The sequence below is a fragment of the Thalassophryne amazonica genome, chromosome 17, assembly GCF_902500255.1.
Source record: "Thalassophryne amazonica chromosome 17, fThaAma1.1, whole genome shotgun sequence".
Taxonomy (NCBI): domain Eukaryota; kingdom Metazoa; phylum Chordata; class Actinopteri; order Batrachoidiformes; family Batrachoididae; genus Thalassophryne; species Thalassophryne amazonica.
In genome coordinates, this window is record NC_047119.1 from 68135446 (window position 1) to 68150187 (window position 14742).

The following is a 14742-nucleotide window of genomic DNA, read 5'->3' on the forward strand; positions in this document are numbered from 1 at the left end:
TAATGAAGACAGAGCTGAGGCAGAAGGCGACACTCTCAATTTATTGTGCGATTATGGTTACCAACTGAGGTGGTTTGGTCATCTGGTTAGGATGATCCTTGGTTGTCTAGCTAGGGAGGTCTTCAGGTATTCCCAACTGGGAGGAGCTCCCAGAGAAGACATGGGGCATGATAGAGGGATATTTCCCAACTGTTTCAGGAATGCATCTGGATCCACTTATGAAATGAATGGGCCATTACAGATGTTTTCCTTTTGATGCAGTAACAGTAAAGTTGTCAACTTGTATGTTTTTGATTTCCTCCCAGGTTGACCATTTGGTCAGGTTTCAGTACTGCCATCTTGGAGTTTGAGACCTCCATCATGCTGACTACTGATGTGACCCACAAAGTCCTACGCAGTGAGACAGTTCTCGACATTATGTGCAATCTCAGACAGCAGTTTGGAAACCAACGATTTGCTGAAGTCTGCACAAAGGAGCTCATTGGAGTCACAGTCCTCACCAAGTAATATCTGCTTTCACTACACATTTTGGCTTTTTCTGCAGATGGTGTGGAGATTGGTGCAAGGTTTGTTCGTTTGATTAAAATAATAAAAGTTGGCACACTGTTTGTTGGGTTAAGGCTGTGAGAAATTTTAGTCTCTACAGAGCTGGACCTGATTTCCCTCTTCAAATGGTTTGCACTTTTCTGTGGCTGTCTGTTGAAAGCACAAAAGAACATGGTACAACACAAAAGAACATGGGGAGGTGATGGTCTAGTGGTTAAGTGTTGGGCTTGCGACCAGAGGATCCTTGGTTCAAATCCCAGCCTGACCAGAAAATGACTAAGGCCCCTTGGGCAAGGTCCTTAATCCCCTAGTTGCTCCTGGTGTGTAGTGAGTGCCTTGTATGGCAGCGCCCTGACATTGGGGTGTATGTGAGGCATTATTGTAAAACACTTTGAGCATCTGATGCAGATCGAAAAGCGCTATATGAATGCAGTCCATTTTACCATGTACCTTTTACCAGTGGTGGGCACAGTTCCGCTAATTATGGAAGCTAATATTTTCATTATCAGATTTGCTTTTCAGGTAACTTTGAAAAGCATTATCGGACCAGTTATCTTCCGATCTTCCAGCAGTGGGCAGGACTCACAGGAACAGAAGTGCTGACTTATTGTTTGGGTCTTATTGTTTGCAGCTTGTTAGTAGTTGCATGTGTACCGGAGACAATACTGAAAGTTATTGGTTAGCTGTAGCTTTTGATAAATTTTTGGGTGGTTTATCGGTTTAGCTTTATAAAAGATCATTTTTCAGTTAGCTAATTATCTGTTACCGAAGCTAACTTTTTGGTTAGCTATGCCCACCACTGCCTTTTACCATGGTGAAAACTGGCACCACTTGCATATTTGCGGAGTGTGATGTACAGTGAGGAAAATAAGTTTTTGAACACCCTGCGGTTTTGCAAGTTCTCCCACTTAGAAATCATGGAGGGGTCTGAAATTTTCATCTTATGACCCAGTCACACGGCACACGACGATTCCTGAACGAAGAGAAAAAGCAAAAAACGTTACAATTCGTTGAGAAAAGGTGGACGAAAGAGCTTTTATCACCGAACAGTCTGCGAAGCAAGAGCGCAAAAGGGACGAAAGAGGAACTTAACAAAACCGAAGCTCACGATCTCAACTAAACCACTCAGCGCTGGAACGGAGCTCATAGCCCCTGAGCCCTGGAGAAACTGAAAACAGAATCTGTGGAGATGTCGATGGACCACCTGCTCTGGTTCCTTGTCCAGAACAAAAGAGGGATCATCTACATCATCATCAGAATCCACAAAAAAAAAGTATTCCGTGGTCACTGCTGTATCACAGTATTATGTTCTAAGACATATATATTGATTTATAACAGAAAACTGTCAAAAGGGAGAATAAATATGTAAAGATGATTGAATATATCAGAACAGTAAATTAATCAGTGCATGTGAATGCGCGCATTGACTCGTGCTGTTATTTCCACCAGTTAATCACTGATCCACAAGGTGAATTCTGTCTTCCAGAACAGCTCTTTATATAATCATTTTGATTCATCTGCCTGTTGCCACATGTACAGAAGGACTGGATTGTCATTCCTACACTCAGATTGTTATATTTAATACAAAATAATAAGCGCATGCAGGAGCTCCTGCTGATGCTGCATTCAAGTACCGTCGGAAATTACACAACTTTTTCGTTGTTTCAAATTCAACAGTTGCTTGTGGCAAAATAATTAATTATCCATCCATCCATCCATTTTATTCCGCTTTATCTGGAGTCGGGTCACGGGGGCAGCAGCTCAAGCAAAGCCGCCCAGACCTCCCGATCCACACACACCTCCCCCAGCTCCTCCGGGGGAACTCCAAGGTGTTCTCAAGCCAGCCGAGAGATGTAATCCTTCCAGCGTGTCCTGGGTCTTCCCCGGGGCCTCCTCCCAATGGAACATGCCCGGAACACCTCTCCAGCAAGGCGTCCAGGGGGCATCCGGAAAAGATGCCCGAGCCACCTCAACTGACTCCTTTCGACGTGGAGGAGCAGAGGCTCGACTCCGAGCTCCTCCCGAGTGACCGAGCTCCTCACCCTATCTCTAAGGGAGCGCCCAGCCACCCTGCGGAGAAAACTCATCTCAGCCGCTTGTACCCGCGATCCCGTTCTTTTGGTCATGAGCCAAATCTCATGACCATAGATGAGGATCGAAATGTAGATCGATCGGTAAATCGAGAGCTTTGCCCCCCTACTCAGCTCTCTCTTCACGACGGTCCAATACAGCGACCGCATCACTGCAGACGCTGCACCGATCCGTCTATCGATCTCATGCTCCATCTGTCCCTCACTCGTGAACAAGACCCCGAGATACTTAAACTCCTCCACTTGAGGCAAGGACACTCCACCGACCTGAAGAGGGCAAAGCACCTTTTTCCGGTCGAGAACCATGGCCTCGGATTTGGAGGTGCTGATTTTCATCCCGGACGCTTCACACTCGGCTGCAAACCGCCCCAGTGCATGGTGAAAGTCCTGATTTGACGAAGCCAACGGAACCACATCGTCCGCAAACAGCAGAGACGAGATTCTGTGGTTCCCAAACCAGACCCCCTCTACAACCTGGTTGCACCTAGAAATTCTGTCCTTAAAAATAATGAACAGAACCGGTGACAAAGGGCAGCCCTGGCGGAGGCCAACGTGCACTGGAAACAGGTTTGACTTACTACCGGCAATGCGAACCAAGCTCCTGCTGCGGTCGTACAGGGACCAGATAGCCCTTAGCAAAGGACCCTGGACACCGTACTCCCGGAGCACTCCCCACAGGGTGCCCCAAGGGACACGGTCGAACGCCTTCTCCAGATCCACAAAACTAATGTGGGCTGGTTGGGCGAACTCCCATGAACCCTCGAGCACCCGATGGAGCGTGTAGAGCTGGTCCAGTGTGCTGCGACCAGGACGAAAACCATACTGCTCATCCTGAATCCGAGGTTCAACCATTGGTCGAATTATCCTCTCCAGTACTCTGGAATAGACCTTACGGGGGAGGCTGAGGAGTGTGATCCCCCTATAGTTGGAACACACCCTCTGGTCCCCCTTCTTAAACAGAGGGACCACCATCCCGGTTTGCCAATCCAGAGGCACTGTCCCCGATCACCACGCGATGTTGCAGAGGTGTGTCAGCCAAGACAGTCTCACAACATCCAGAGACTTAAGGTACTCAGGATGGATTTCATCCACCCCAGGAGCCTTGCCACCGAGGAGCTTTCTAACCACCTCGGTGACTTCTGCCTGGGTAATGGATGAGTCCACCTCTGGGTCCCCAGTCTCTGCTTCCTCTTCGAAAGACGTGACGATGGGATTGAAGAGATCCTCGAAGTACTCCTTCCACCGCCCAACAACATCCCCAGTCAGGGTCAACAGCTCCCCACCCGCACCGTAAACAGTGCCGGTGGAGAGCTGCTTCTGCCTCCTGAGGCGTCGGACGGTTTGCCAGAATCTCTTCGAGGCCGACCGATAGTCCTCCTCCATAGCCTCCCCGAACTCCTCCCAGACCCGAGTTTTTGCCTCTGTGACCGCACGGGCTGCGGCACACTTGGCCTGCCGGTACCTGTCAGCTGCCTCTGGGGTCCCACCTACCAACAAAGATAAGTAGGACTCCTTCTTCAGCTTGACGGCATCCCTTACTTCCGGTGTCCACCACCGGGTTTGGGGATTGCTGCCGCGACATGCACCAGAGACCTTGCGACCACAGCTATGAGCGGCCGCATCAACAATGGAGGTGGAGAACATGGTCCACTCGGATTCCATGTCTCCAACCTCCCCCGGGATCTGGGAGAAGCTCTCCCGGAGGTGGGAGTTGAAGACCTCCCTGACAGAGGGTTCCGCCAGTCGTTCCCAGCAGACCCTCACGATACGTTTGGGCCTGCCAGGTCTGACTGGCTTCCTCCCCTCCCAGCGTATCCAACTCTCCACCAGGTGGTGATCGGTCGACAGCTCTGCCCCTCTCTTTACTCGAGTGTCCGAGACACGTGGCCGAAGGTTAGATGATACGACTACAAAGTCGATCATCGACCTCCGGCTCAGGGTGTCCTGGTGCCACGTGCACTTTTGGACACCCTTGTGCTCGAACATGGTGTTTGTGATGGACAAACTGTGACTAGCACAGAAGTCCAACAACTGAACACCACTCGGGTTCAGATCAGAGAGGCCGTGCTTCCCGATCACCCCCTCCAGGTCTCACTGTCGCCGCTCACGTGGGCGTTGAAATCCCCCAGGAGAACAATGGAGTCCCCAGGCGGAGCGCTATCTAGTACCCCTCCCAGGGACTCCAGGAAGGTCGGGTACTCTGCACTGCCGCTCGGCCCATAGGCCGAGACAACGGTGAGAGACCTGTCCCCGACCCGAAGGCGTAGGGACGCGACCCTCTCGTTCACCGGAGTGAACTTCAACACATGGCGACTGAGCTGGGGAGCAATAAGCAATGCAACCCCAGCTCTCCGCCTCTCCCTATGGGCAACGCCAGAAAAATGAAGCGTCCAGCCCCTCTCCAGGAGTTGGGTACCAGAGCCCATGCTGTGCGTGGAGGTGAGCCCGACTATCTCTAGTCGGTATCTCTCAACCTCCCGCACAAGCTCAGGCTCCTTGCCCCCCAGCGAGGTGACATTCCACGTCCCAACAGCCAGGGGCTGTGAGCATGGTCCGGGACGCCGGGGCACCCTCCCTCGACCGCCACCCAATCCTCTCTGCACCCGACCCCCATGGCCCCCTCTGCAGGTGGTGAACCCACAGGAGGGCGGGCCCACGTTGTTCCTTCGGGTTGAGCCCGGCCGGTCCCCAGGGCTAAGGCCCGACCACCAGGCTCTTGCGCGTGAGCCCCAGGCCTGGCTCTAAGGTGGGACCCCGGCTCCGCCATACCGGGCGACGTCTCGGTCCTTGATCTTTCACTGTTCATGGAGGTTCTGAGCTGCCCTTAGTCTGACCCGTCACCTAGGACCTGTTTGCCTTGGGAGACCCTACAGGGAGCACAAAGCCCCCGACAACATATCTCCTAGGATCATCCGGGTACGCAAACTCCCCCACCACAAGGTGGCAGCTAGAGGGGAGATAATTAATTATATCCACACAAAATATCAATTCTGGCCTATGTAATGTGCCTGAGCCCATTGAAGCTGCCCCCCCACAGATAAAAAAAAAAATCCAAGCAAGCAGGCTGAGTTTGCCCTGTAATTTCCGATGGTACATGAACGCAACAGCAGCCTCAGCGCTCACAAACCGGCTTCTGCACTGTGTGAAAATGTTCAGCTGCTCCAACGAAGTCAAATGAAACAATAACGTTACAAAAACTACACAAACAATTAAAAAACGTCAAGAACGACAGCAAAACGAAACACAGACGAACTGAGGTTTTCGTTGCCCTTCGTTCAAATTTTTCAACAGTTTAAAAATCCTGACGAAGCGCCCGCTGCAGGAACGAAGCTGCGCGAAGGTTAAATGATGTCAATGACAGTCAACGAAAGTCCAGATTTCTTGTTTCGTCAGGGCTTCGTCACCCTTTGTTAAGTGCCGTGTGACTGGGCCATTAGGTGCATGTCCGCTGTGAGACACAATCTAAAAAAAAATAAATTCCGGAAATCACAGTGTACGATTTTTTTTTAATAATTGATTTGTATGTTACTGCTCAAAATAAGTATTTGAACACCTACCAACCAGCAACAATTCTGGCTCACACAGACCTGTTAATTTTTCTTTAAGAAGCCCTCTTATTCTGCACTCTTTATCTGTATTAATTGCATGTGTTTGAACTTGTTACCTGTATAAAAGACACCTGTTCACACACACAATCAATCACACTCCAACCTGTCCACCATAGCCAAGACCAAAGAGCTGTCTAAGGACACCAGGGACAAAACTGTAGACCTGCACAAGGCTGGGATGGACTACAGGACAACAGGCAAGCAGCTTGGTAAAAGACAACAACTGTTATGATTATTTATTAGAAAGTGGAAGAAACACAAGATGACTGTCAATCTCCCTCGGTCTGGGATTCCATGCAAGATCTCTCTTTGTAGGGTAAGAATGATTCTGAGAAAGCTCATAGCTACAGAAGAGGACCTGGTCAATGACCTGAAGAGAGCTGGGACCACAGTCACAAAGATTACATTAGTAACACATGATGCTGTCATGGTTTAAAATCCTGCAGGGCAGCAAGGTCCCCCTGCTCAAGCCAGCACATGACCAGGCCTGTTTGAAGTTCACCAGTGACCATCTGGATGATCCAGAGGAGGCATGGGAGAAGGTCATGTGGTCAGATGAGACCAGAATAGAGCTTTTTGGAATCAGGTCCACTTACCATGTTTAGAGGATGAGAACAACCCCAAGAAAACCATCCCAACTGTGAAGCATCGGGGTGGAAACATCATACAACCCCTGGCAAAAATTATGGAATCACCGGCCTCAGAGGATGTTCATTCAGTTGTTTAATTTTGTAGAAAAAAAAAGCAGATCACAGACATGACACAAAACTAAAGTCATTTCAAATGGCAACTTTCTGGCTTTAAGAAACACTATAAGAAATCAAGAAAAAAAGTTTGTGGCAGTCAGTAACAGTTACTTTTTTAGACCAAGCAGAGGAAAAAATTATGGAATCACTCAATTCTGAGGAAAAAATTATGGAATCACCCTGTAAATTTTCATCCCCCAAATTAACACCTGCATCAAATCAGATCTGCTCATTGACATTGACCCTATGCCATGACATTGACCCTATGTGTCTTTTTGCAAGGAATGTTTTTGCAGTTTTTGCTCTATGGCAAGATGCATTATCATCTTGAAAAATGATTTCATCATCCCCAAACATCCTTTCAATTGTCCAAAATATCAACATAAACTTGTGCATTTATTGATGATGTAATGACAGCCATCTCCCCAGTGCCTTTACCTGACATGCAGCCCCATATCATCAATGACTGTGGAAATTTACATGTTCTCTTCAGGCAGTCATCTTTATAAATCTCATTGGAAAGGCACCAAACAAAAGTTCCAGCATAATCACCTTGCCCAATGCAGATTCGAGATTCATCACTGAATATGACTTTCATCCAGTCATCCACAGTCCATGATTGCTTTTCCTTAGCCCATTGTTACCTTGTTTTTTTTCTCTTTAGGTGTTAATGATGGCTTTCGTTTAGCTTTTCTGTATGTAAATCCGATTTCCTTTAGGCGGTTTCTTACAGTTCGGTCACAGACGTTGACTCCAGTTTCCTCCCATTCGTTCCTCATTTGTTTTGTTGTGCATTTTCGATTTTTGAGACATATTGCTTTAAGTTTTCTGTCTTGACGCTTTGATGTCTTCCTTGGTCTACCAGTATGTTTGCCTTTAACAACCTTCCCATGTTGTTTGTATTTGGTCCAGAGTTTAGACACAGCTGACTGTGAACAACCAACATCTTTTGAAACATTGCGTGATGATTTACCCTCTTTTAAGAGTTTGATAATCCTCTCCTTTATTTCAACTGACATCTCTCGTGTTGGAGCCATGATTCATGTCAGTCCACTTGGTGCAACAGCTCTCCAAGGTGTGATCACTCCTTTTTAGATGCAGACTAACAAGCAGATGTGATTTGATGCAGGTGTTAGTTTTGGGGATGAAAATTTACAGGGTGATTCCATAATTTATTCCTCAGAATTGAGTGATTCCATATTTTTTCCTCTGCTTGGTCTAAAAAAGTAACCGTTACTGACTGCCACAATCTTTTTTTTCTTGATTTCTTGTAGTGTTTCTTAAAGCCAGAAAGTTGCCATTTGAAATGACTTTAGTTTTGTGTCATGTCTGTGATCTGCTTTTTTTCTACAAAATTAAACAACTGAATGAACATCCTCCGAGGCCGGTGATTCCATAATTTTTGTCAGGGGTTGTACTCTGGGGGTACTCTTCTGCAAAGGGGACAGGACTACTGCACCGTATTGAAGGGAGGATGGATGTGGTCATGTATTGTGAGATTTTGGCAAACAAACCTCCTTCCCTCAGTAAGAGCATTGAAGATGGGTCATGGCTGGGTCTTCCAGCATGACAGTGACCCCAAACACACAGCAAGGGCAACTAAGGAGGGGCTCTGTAAGAAGCATTTCAAGATCCTGGAGTGGCCTGGCCAGTCTCCAGACCTGAACTCAATAGAAAATCTTTGGAGGGAGCTGAAACTCCAAACCTGAAAGATTTGGAGAAGATCTGTATGGAGGAGTGGACCAAAATCCCTGCTGCAGTGTGTGCAAACCTGGTGAAAAACTACAGGAAACATTTGATCTCTGTAATTGCAAATAAAGGCTACTGTACTAAATATTAGCATTGATTTTCACAGGTGTTCAAATACTTATTTGCAGCAGTAACATACAAATAAATTATAAAAAAAAAAATCATACATTGTGATTTCCAGTTTTTTTTTTTTTTTAGATTATGTCTCTCACAGTGGACATGCACCTAAGATGAAAATTTCAGACTCCTCCATGATTTCTCAGTGGGAGAACTTGCAAAATCACAGGGTGTTCAAAAACTTATTTTCCTCACTGTATTTGTACTGTAACTGACCAACACATACACATCATGCACAGGCGGTAGAGCTGGTCTTGGGAGCTATACACACAATAGAAAATCTGAAATACGAGGTCTGTCCATAAAGTATAGGTCCTTTTTATTTTTTTCAAAAACTATATGGATTTCATTCATATGTTTTTACGTCAGACATGCTTGAACCCTCGTGCGCATGCGTGAGTTTTTCCACGCCTGTTGGTGACGTCATTCGCCTGTGAGCACTCCTTGTGGGAGGAGTCGTCCAGCCCCTCGTCGGAATTCCTTTGTCTGAGAAGTTGCTGAGAGACTGGCGCTTTGTTTGATCAAAATTTTTTCTAAACCTGTGAGACACATCGAAGTGGACACGGTTCGAAAAATTAAGCTGGTTTTCAGTGAAAACTTTAACGGCTGATGAGAGATTTTGAGGTGATACTGTCGCTTTAAGGACTTCCCACGGTGCGAGATGTCGCGCAGCATTCTCAGGCGCCATCATCAGCCTGTTTCAAGCTGAAAACCTCCACATTTCAGGCTCTATTGATCCAGGACGTCATGAGAGAACAGAGACGTTTCAGAAGAAGTCGGTTTCAGCATTTTATCCGGATATTCCACTGTTAAAGGAGATTTTTTTAATGAAAGACGTGCGGTCGGGTCCTCGCGTCGGGACGCAGCCGGCGCGGTGCGCGGCACAGGAAAAACACCTCCGTGTTGATAACCATTTGTAAAATCCAGGCGGCTTTTGATGGCTTTCAGTGGAGTGAGTATATGAGAAATTGTTTAACAGCTGGACATGTTCCAACTTGTCCTTAAGGCTTCCAACAGAGGTGTTTTTCCTGTGGCGGAGCGTCGCGGCGGCTGCGAGCCGACGCTGCAATCCGACGCTGCAATCCGCCCGCACATCTTTCATTAAAAAAAATCTCCTTTAACAGTGGAATATCCGGATAAAATGCTGAAACCGACTTCTTCTGAAACTTCTCTGTTCTCTCACGACGCCCTGGAACAATAGAGCCTGAAATGTGGAGGTTTTCAGCTTGAAACAGGCTGACGACGGCGCCTGAGAGCGCTGCGCGACATCTCGCACCGTGGGAAGTCCTTAAAGCGACAGTATCGCCTCAAAATCTCTCATCAGATGTTAAAATTTTCACTGAAAACCAGCTTAATTTTTCGAACCGTGTCCACTTCGATGTGTCTCACAGGTTTAGAAAAAATTTTGATCAAACAAAGCGCCAGTCTCTCAGCAACTTCTCAGACAAAGGAATTCCGACGAGGGGCTGGACGACTCCTCCCACAAGGAGTGCTCACAGGCGAATGACGTCACCGACAGGCATGGAAAAACTCACGCATGCGCACGATGGTTCAAGCATGTCTGACGTTAAAACATGAATGAAATCCATATAGGTTTTGAAAAAAATTAAAAGGACCTATACTTTATGGACAGACCTCGTATAAGTTGCATTAAAAAGTCAAGTTTTGTAATGTTATTTCTACCTGGTTCTTCTTATGTAAAATTCTGCCCCTTACCAAAAACCAAACCATTGTATTCCTCATTTTGAGTTTATTCAAGGTCACGTTAGAAACCAGGCCTGGGATCCTCACAGACAGTGTCCATCTTGTGAAGAGCCCCTAAAATTAGTCATACAACACTTTTTATACCTTGTGGGTGTTAACATAGGTGTGGTTTAGTCTCACATTTCTAATGTTACTGTCTCCCACTAACAGGGGGAGCTCTCCTCATGTCTGAAACTTGGACAGATGATAGAGTAAAACTTAATAGCTAACATAAAACAGAATTAGCACAGATATTATCTAACAACTCCCCCTCTTGACATGAATCTGTCATGTCAACAATAAAGACCATTTTGGCATAATTCAATTTCCATGTATGATTCGATATTCCAATCAAATCAATTTTCTGCCAAACGTATAGGCACATAGGCAACCATCAATTGACCCCATCCTGATGCTCCTTCAGAACGCCCATATAATACGTCAGGGTCTCTCTGAGACATCGACGTAATCGTGACGTTGTCTCTTAGGTCGTCCCGGGTTTTGAGGTGGGATCTTACACTTCATAAGCCATCCCGCCTTCCATACGCTCCTGACACAACATGCCATCTAGGCAGGGGCAGCAAGGTGTGAGAGGGAACTACCGTTCAACGTGTCACATCCAAATTGTCATTAACCTTTAAATTTTCTAAGACCATTGAATGTGAATTCGATTATCTCCCCAACAATCCCCAAAGATTAATCTGTTATATAATTCTGCACTCAACCAACAACAAATGATTACTGTATTCCCATATCAAATGAAATACGGAAAAGACCACATACAAAAGTTATAAAGACAATAACAATGAAAATAGGGAGCTCACTCGTAGTGTTCATCATAAAATTATCCACACATCCATAATAAAACACAAATATTCTGGATATCCACGTTGATGGAGTGGTCATCAGTTGCTCTTAACGTTTTCCTTGGTCAGTTGCAACATGTTATCATGTAGCAAAAAATAAGTCAGTCTCTCCATGTACGGACAAATCAAATTATAGGCTCTGCAATACCTATATCAATAGCACAAATGATGCATACAGGACTTCATTACCCGACTATATGCAGCAAGGATTCTTCATCGCCCAGTGTATCATACAAAAATCTAGTCACCATATCAGTGAATCAAAATTGAAAAATTAATTGATTTAACAAAAAATAAACACAGAAGACATCTCCACAAAGAACTGTGGCCTATATGTGTTAACACTTAGCATCACAACATTTTAAACAGGCAGTAAAAATACATTGGTCTTCTTTCTTGACTTCTTCTCGGGTCCTCTTTCAGGGTCTTCTTCATCAGCGGAACTTATGGGTATCACTTTGTTAAGAGTGTTGTAACATTTGATGGGGGAAAGATGCCCCTAATTTGGTCTCAGGCAGTGGTGATGCATTTAAAAAAAAAATTCTTATACAGAGGACCAGTACAGGTACTGCTATAGTCAAGTCAGTTTGAATGTAATAATATGAAGGTACCAGCCCAACCATCTGCCAAAATATTTTTACCAACTCAATCAACTATTAGATTGATACCAAATTCATAGCCAATCCCTCAGCACGTCTTTAGTCCTGTCAGGGCTCTGGTTACAGGGCCGTCAGATACAATATTGTTTGGAAGTAAGTTAGAACACTCTTAACCATATGAAATACTCAATTTTATTTTGCTAAAATATATGAGCCATCCATGAGATGGCTACGAATTATTCATATAGTCCAGTCATAATGTCTCTGGTCAGATAATCCGTCTTTGCACATTGAAATAAACATAATGATTCCATCCACCTTTTTGCAATTTAGAACCACCAATTTAGATGTGTCAGGCACCCCTTAAGTACTGAACTGGGATATAATCCAACTATTATATGTGAAATACTGACAGGCCTCCTTCTTACTCTACAATCCCTAAAATACTGAATTAAGTCCCTTCCCATAATATTAATAGAGCAATAAAGAAATGATGGTGGATATTCCATGCCAACCTTCTGGAAGGGTATACATCTTAATGTATGTCCCCCTCAGTACCAATTTAATCAGCACAAACCTTCACTATCTTGGTGGTATAATCCCCCTGAAATTCCATCCACTATTTAGTGTCCCAGGCTAAGTGTTAACAAGGTCCTAAGCATCCCCAATAATTTTAAAATCATACTGAGTCTCATAAGTTATTTTAGCTATTGTAAAATTTGGACCTCCAGCGGTGAAGTCTGCATATTATATCCACCGAAAATATAATCTGGATTTTTCCATCCAGTTTGACGTGTGCCTTTTATGAAGCCAATTTGCAACAAACAATAAAATTAATATAAATATGTGTAAATAGCTATTCTACACCTCCCCCTTTTAGCCACATGGATACTGTGTGGCTAACCACATCAGGTACTTACCAAGGGACCGTACACATCAAGTCACAGAAGCCAACGCCCATGACATTACAAAGGAGCATTGGACCCAAATCCATACCGTGCACACCTCCATGTTTAACGGCGTGTACCAAAGCATAAACACATCAGTTTAAATTCCACAGTGGAGTTTGCATGGTCGCACCCCAGAAACAAATACAATGAAAATTTACACTAAAAAATAACCGTGAAACACAGGCACGTCCCCAGGTACCACAACACCGATGTTTAGGACGTACAACAGAAATGTAGTTACCCTGCCATAGGCACCACAGGCAGACCAATACGCCTTGTCGATGTCCACATAAGCAAGAATAAACACAACAGCTGTCCAACCATGACAACGAGCAGTCAGTCATGTTGTTCACCCTAAAAAAGTAAAATACAAACAAATGTATAGTTAAGAAGAACCGCTCACTGGTAACAATGCCCTCCGGAAGTCGCCCTGAAAAAAGAATACAGAATAAAAGATGTCCACCACTCACATCACACCTCATCCAAACCATCCAAGACAGCGGGAACCATCCACAGTGTCTGCCATTAAAACCAAAACTAAACAAACCCTGAAAAACCCGAACTCCCCTACATGAAATGCATGTTCAGCATCTGGAAACATATGGTCCATAAAGTACCACATATACCCAAATTGCCACGGTATGTCATATTTTTCATCTCTTTCCAGCCTATTGTATTTCTTTTCAAATATGATATATAATTCACTTCAACACAATCCAAGCTAATATCTGTCAGGCAGGCTAAAACAAGTCAAATACAAAATAAATCTGAAATCTTAAACCTGATTCGTACAGTTCTACAAAATACTCACATGTCTCATGGGAGTCAAATTTACAGAATATGTAAAAATTATGTGCATATTGTAAAGCACTAAAGCAGGCCAGTTATTGTAGTATAAAATCCTAGCACATCCAAGAAAGTCCAGCAACAAAAAATGTGCATCAGTCACCATGTCTCAAACCCACTAAACTGTAACAAAAATCCATTAAAACCAAAACACATATCATGTCTTGGTGGTCTACATCATATAGGTCAGCCTCTTTGAGGCTGACCTGTATAACCAAGTGAAAAAAATCTATAAAATCAACACAAAATCCTTATAACCTCCAAATCGCACTAAAATCAGTTTTATTACACTACACACAACCGCATAGCGGTATCGCATAACTGCGTTTTTGTCCACATTTTATGAGTCGCCTCAATGACATTAAAGTCAGGATCATTAGTATTTCCTCAACAGTTGAACTTCAAAACAATAGAGATCTAGTATTCATAACCGAAATAAGAACTGTGTGTCATTAATGGAAAGACAATAAAATCATGAAAAATAAATCAAATATAATGAACAAAATAAAACTCAGAACTTCATCATGTGTATCGAAAATCCCCTGTGAGGTGTTTGAGATGGCCTTTATGATTTGGCGCATTATAAGCCAACTAAATTGAACATTTTATGGAGTCTTAGAGTAAATAAATATGAACTCGATCACTGGATCCTTAAACTTTGGACATAATATCTCTACATGGTGGATCCTAGACATAAACAGGAATAAATAAAATCTGTAGTTTTTGTCCACAACATTTCTTTTCAGACATTATTGGCTTGAATGTCTTTCCATACATCTGAGCTGAGCTCAGTCAGCTATGCTGCACATCAGGATGTAATTCATAAAGAATGCAGCACGCCTTATTTTGGGAGATCGAAAACATTTTAGTCAAATGTAGTTT

The 14742-nt window shown here is 44.5% G+C and overlaps 1 protein-coding gene across 1 annotated transcript in view; it reads left to right on the forward strand.

Moving 5' to 3' along the window:
* The window catches only part of piwil1 (piwi-like RNA-mediated gene silencing 1), a 141190-nt gene that overhangs the window by 51973 nt on the left and 74475 nt on the right, over positions 1-14742 (forward strand). Inside the window, exon 7 of the mRNA XM_034192708.1 lies at positions 306-503. Within this exon, the coding sequence (XP_034048599.1) occupies positions 306-503 (198 nt within the window). The remainder of the gene's footprint in view (positions 1-305; positions 504-14742) is intronic.